General features: G+C 49.6%; 1 protein-coding gene across 1 annotated transcript; it reads left to right on the forward strand.

Annotated features, from left to right (window-relative positions):
* Window positions 1–1,900: 1,900 nt before the first annotated feature.
* Window positions 1,901–4,775, forward strand: LOC116636946 (IQ domain-containing protein F5-like). The gene is made up of 3 exons (XM_032412142.1): window positions 1,901–1,960; window positions 3,179–3,319; window positions 4,328–4,775. The coding sequence occupies exons 1-3, from the start codon at window positions 1,901–1,903 to the stop codon at window positions 4,760–4,762; spliced, it is 636 nt and encodes a 211-aa protein (XP_032268033.1). The 3' UTR covers window positions 4,763–4,775.
* The last annotated feature ends 1,225 nt before the right edge of the window (window positions 4,776–6,000 follow it).

Genomic DNA, 6,000 nt, shown 5'->3' on the forward strand with positions numbered 1-6,000 from the left:
TCTAGTCCACCCAAGGCAGAGCTGGAAAATCTCCTCTCTAAAATAGACCCTAGGTTTCAGGCTCACTGGGATGCAAATAGGGACAGGGAACATGGTCTAATGCTTGTCCCCAGGGACTATAGGACTTGGGCTTTATTATTCTGCATCCCCGGCCCAGGCATCTCCTCCACTCAGGGTAGGACAACAGAGAGTCTGTCTGTAGCCAGAGCCAGCTGGGAAGGCCAGGCCAGGAGCTGAGGGGCAACACCCTCCCTCCCCGGGGGCTGCGACACAAAGCATTCCTCCCTTCTGTGGCCACTTCCTGGGAAAACCAGGCGTGGAAGCCATAAAACAGTATCACAATAACTCCAGTCATATTAGAAATCATGATAAATGTGAATTTGCAGCATTCATCTATTAAAAATACAGACTTCCTTGCTGAATCAAGAGACACCTTGATTTATTTTATCGCCCCTGCCGCCCACCTCCCGAGCTGTGCCTTAGGTGTTGCGGGCCCCCGCACTCCTCCTGCTCTGCTGACAGCCAGCTCCCCCCCACCCTCCCCTTCTAGGGGGTGAGCCACTGCAGAGGGAGCGCCAGGCTCACACGGTCAAGAAATGAATACGAGTGACCAGAGACCCTGAAAACAGAAACAAAGGGAGACCAAAGAAGTGTTTGCAAAGCTCCTCCCAGACCAGCTTGTCTTGCTTCTGGAGCATCTCGTGAAGCAGAAGACTCTCAACCCCCGAAAAACTCTGCAAAACCTCGACTCCACATACCGCCTCCCCCAGCAGGACGCAGAGGTTCGCCATCGGGGGTATGAACTCATTGTTAAGTACAAATACACAAAAGCGTAGAAAGACGTGGAGAGATTCCTCCAGGAGGATCAGGCCACGGGCATATACCTCTCCAGGAAGCTGACGGTGAGCGAGGAGGCCGGGCAGCCGCAGGTCGCCCGCAGGGGCTCTGAGCTGACCAAGGAGCAGATGCGTAGATCCTCAGCCGAGGTGGTGGTGGCCCAGATGTTATTCTGAAGACGAAAGATCACAGTGAGATTCTTTCATGCATCTCCTCTAGCCCTGGTGCGACCAGGATCGCACTGACCTTGGACATCCAAGGAAGGGCCATCAGTGGGCAGCAGCATCCCTGTCTTGGTGCTTCTCTTTCCAGAGGCTGCTCTCCCTGGAGCTCACTGATTGCTCAGTGCCTTTGTCCCCTGTCCTGACTTTCCACCTCGAGATACTGACTCTGTGTTGGATCTCCTCTGTGAGGCAAAGGCAGTTCTTTCACACAAATGCTGAAAGTCGTCTGAGCTACCTGCTGAACATTTTGCATCCGGTCCGCTCAGCATATGGCTGCACTGGAGATTTCTAGAATTCCAGGAAGTCACAGAGATTCTGTACAATGGGACCCGGGAACACCATTTCACATTCTTCTCTGGGTCATTTCAGCAAGATTCTGCAGAATTATTTTGATTGATAGGTCTCTTGTTTAGATGTTTCCAAAAACGTTAATACCCTTGGTAAAAGAGCAAGGTAAGAATTCAAGATGTGTTCATAATAAAACATAATAGATTACTATTTTTGTGGTTCTGTGTGCATCTGAATTTAATACTGTTTATTTTTTTTATGTTCAGTTAGCCAGCATATTGAATTTAATACTTCTTTTTTTTTTTTAAAGAGAGAGAAATGGTGTTACCCAAAGGGTATTCTCCGCAAGCTGGGACCGTCTCTCCGCCACCCACACGGGTCTTGTCGCTTTGCCTGGGAAGGCGCACTCCCACGCCGATGGTGTGCCTCGGGAGCCTGTGGCGCTGTCACCTTTCCCCACGCACATGCACAGAAACCAAACTTCCCGGCACTGTCCGGAAGGAGGATGGCGTGAAAGCACGAGAAGCTGTTGTGGTGGGGACAGCCCCGAGATGGCGCCACAAACTGAGCTGAACGAGAGTGACCTGGCCCCCAGGCTCCGCATCTGGCCTGTGGGAGGAAGGCTGACTTCAGCACATTCCTTCATTAGCAGCTCTTGGTCTTCAGAATTCTTTCAGGGTGACTGCTATTCTAGAAGGTTTCCCAGGGGGTTTGCTCTTCACTGTTATATGCGCTCTGTATATGATTGTATGTGCTCTGTGTACCCTAGCGGTACGGGAATCAAATTTTGATTTTTGAATTTGAATAAATATAAGAATGCTGAGGGAAAAAAAGACACCTCTATTTTGTTAACAAAATGTGATGAAAAGTTGAAAATAAGGTGGCGGATAAAAATATAGCAGGGGTTAAACGTGTCCAGTCACTGTGTTGTACACCTGAAACTAATGTAACCGGGTGTGTTAACTGTGCTTCAATTTGAAAAAAGCACATATAATCTGGAGAGATTTCCACGTCAGATAATAGTGTGCTGAGTCATTAGGATTATCCTTTTGCTGAGAAGAGGTGAATAAAGAACTGAGTAACTGTGGTTCTGATTTTCCTTTCCCGTGTGACTGATGTTGGGGATCTTTTCATCTGCTTCCTAGCCATTCATAAATCTTTAGTGAAGTGCTTGTTTAAGATTTTGCTGAAAACTCATTCTTTCTAATCATTACTTGGTTCCATTGTTTGATTGAAATGAAATGCATCTAATTGAATGCTCTATTAATGGATGTTTAAATTGTCTCAAATTTATGTTTTTATCGACCAGCCGGAAATGACTGTCTCTATACACTTTTGTGTCCGTGGGCAGTATTTTCTGTGTGCTGCCTTTTTTGCCAAATTTTGGGCACTTATGGTAGGAAAGAGTGGGCAAGGACTTCCATATTTTCACCAAAAAGAACTCAACTGTCTGGAACCATCCTGGTGCCTGAGTCATAGGTGCCCTTATGACATCATATCCCTGTCTCTTCCTGCCAGGCTGCGGCTGGGAGAGTACAGATCTGGGAGCAATGGAACCATTATGCTCTTAACCATGGGAAATTTAAGGGATTACAGACCTGAGGGGCTTTGAACCATCTATAGCCAAGTCATGGGCATTCGGTTTTGTGTAAGAGAGAGCTACCCGGAATTGCAGGCAGGGGAAGGTGGATTCCCACAGTTAACTCAGGATGCAAGTTCTACATCTAGGGACTCTGGGCCAGGCAGGAAGTTGAGTATGAGGCAGATGTGGCACAAAGTTGTACAGAGAACACCTACCCATACCTTTCCCCTCTAAACTCTGATTACAGAAGGATGGCCACTTTTGTGAAATCATAATAGAAGATGTTGATGAAACCACATTGCTGAAAGAGAAAGAAAAACAGAAGAAAAAGAAAAAAGAGCCTCCACCCACACCTCCTCCATCTCCACCCCCACCCCGTCCACCAAAGGTAGGTCACTGAAGGCCCTCAAAGTTGAGGGTGACTCCTATTCTCAAGGACTGATGGGTTGTCTTCTCTGTGCCCCATAGCATGGCTTGATCCTGGAATCTGTCATCTGAACCAGGTTCCATTTGTATGTGACAGGTAGTGCTATGAATGATTCCTCAGGAATAATAAGCATAAACTGAGAATGTCCCAGGCCAACCAGGATGAATGCTTGCCCTATCCAGAGCATTCATTCCAGCTCATCCTTGGTTATCCTCTCCTCCGAATTCCTTCTCGGTCAGAGAAAGGGGGGTGACTGAGGCACAGAGACTTGGTTGGAGGGAGGGGAACCCCTGACGAGTGGGAGCAGACCATGCCAAGCTGGGGCATGGGGCAGTGAGGCTGTGTTTGGGGAGGGCATTGCCACGTGCAGGGAAAGCCGAGTCTAGAACTGTGTGTGTGAGTGCAGACACATATGTGCGTGCATGCGTGCTAACTGAAGTTTAAGATGTGAGAACACAAGTGAAATTGAGAGCTAGATGAGAAAGACTCCACACTGTGTGGAGCAGAGAAACTTCTAATACTGTGACTTGACAGAGGGACACAGCAGGTTGTGGGTTGAGCTGGAGTCAGGCATGAAAGCAAACAAAGGATGCTGCTTCTCCAGCCGTCTCGGTGCGGCGGGGGGAGGGAAGGACTATGCAGCCCAGGTAGGTGGCCAGGCCCAGGTGGAACATGATTCAGGGCATGCTTGTTCCAGACAGGCCAACCAGGTCCATGTAATGGCGGGATAGCTAGTGCCAGAATGCTCCATTTTACAGATGAGGAGCCTGAGCCTCAGGGGACAATGTGATGTGTCCAGGTGCATTAAGAGAGAGGGGCACAGACAGGAAACATATCTGGTCTACTGGGTCCCTGCCCAGTGCTCCTGAACTTCTGAGGAAGCCCTTCTTGGCATGCCCTGGAGCTGAGGTGGGTGGGGAATGTTCCCTGAGAATCCCTTCTTTATCTTTGCAACCTCTCCCCCCAAAGAAAAAGAAGCGCCCTGACCAAGAGCAGAAAGCCGTAAAGATCCAGGCGTGGTGGCGGGGCACTCTGGTGCGCAGGACCTTGCTACACGCAGCCCTCAGAGCATGTATCATTCAGCACTGGTGGAAGGTGACGCTGGCAAAGCTGCTGGAGAAGAGAAAACGAGCAGTCCTCGAGTCCTTCTTGTGGCAAGAATGGGCAGCGGTCAAGCTGCAGTCCTTGGTCCGCATGTGGCGCATCCGCCAGAGATACTGCCGTTTGCTCCACGCAGCCCGCATCATCCAGGTCTATTGGCGCTGGCATAATTACCGTACCCGTGGCTTTTTCCGTGGCAACTACGACCTCACAGCATCCCATCTGGGTCTTGAACTCGAGATTTTTTTGGGGTCACAGATTTGTCGGATTACAGACAACATCCCCTTCCCAATAAAGAACTGATCAGGTCTCCTCCCACTCTGTGTCACCGTGTCTCTGTCAGACCAGCCCCAGGAGGTCCCTGTGTCAGCAAAGGGTCAGGGAAAATGATGGCAGAGACTGGGCCTGGCACGCTCAGCTCTGAGGAAGTGGCTGAGGTCATCTGGGGTCCCTGGTGGAGAAGGATTCTGAGCATCCAGTGCTGGGTGAGTGGGGCCTGTAATTGATGAGCAATGTCTGCCATGGGTAGGAGAGTTGGGGTTGCAGGGCCGCCCACTCAGCCAACTCCAGAGACACTCCTTTACAGTGTGGTCCATGTACATGGCGCCCCCTGTGGTTGTGCCACATGGAGGTTGCGTCACCTGATGCTCTTCATTCTTCAGTGTCTTCCCATTAAATTTAGAACAATTCCAAAAGTCCTCCTGGGTCTTCATAAGCCTGCATGATCTGGCCCTGGCCGTGTCACCCTCTCTATGTCCCTCTTGGCCACCCTGCTCTTCAGATCTCCCCCCACACACACTCTCATCTCAGAACTTTTCACTTGTTGCCTCCTCTCCTTAGATAGCCTTTCCAGATGGAGCTCCCCTCCACTCACGTGTCTCTGCTCCATGCTCCCTCCTCAGGGAGACCTTCTTTGACCACCTTATTGAAATGGCTTCCCCACCCCCTACTGTATGTTCTACTACCTGACTCTGCTTTCCTGTTTTCAAAGTCCCAATCACTACCCAAGCTTATCTTACCTCATTTTCTATTTTCTGTTGCCCCCACTAGCAGGCGAGTTCCAGGAGAGCAAGGACTCTGGGTTCAGTGCTGTTCCCAGAACCTAGGTCAGTAGGTTCTCTTTGCTTCTCCCTCTCTCTCCCTTTCCAATATGTTATTATATATATATATATATTTTAGGTTCTTCGTATTAGGCCATTTTGTCGTCCTTAAAAAAATCCGTTTCTGAGTTGGGAGAGACTGCCCCTCCCAGGGCCAGCCAGTTCTTAGAGATAGCAAAGGACTCATCCCGGAGCATGCCTTTCATCCACAAACGAACCTGTTCAGGGCCATACCTCCTCTCTTTGTCCTGTACACCCCCAGAAGGCCATATTCCTCTGCTTTAATCATCCCAAGCCAGGTACGAAGCATCTGAGGTCCCCCCAACAACTTAGAGACCACAGAAAATACTCAAACCAGCCAATCCTAAACTGTTTACCCTATCCTGCCTTGCCTTTCCCACTCCAACAAAGACCATGGGAAAAGCTGTTTTCTCAGTCCTG

Source organism: Phoca vitulina, unplaced genomic scaffold, assembly GCF_004348235.1.
Source record: "Phoca vitulina isolate PV1807 unplaced genomic scaffold, GSC_HSeal_1.0 scaffold13, whole genome shotgun sequence".
NCBI lineage: Eukaryota > Metazoa > Chordata > Mammalia > Carnivora > Phocidae > Phoca > Phoca vitulina.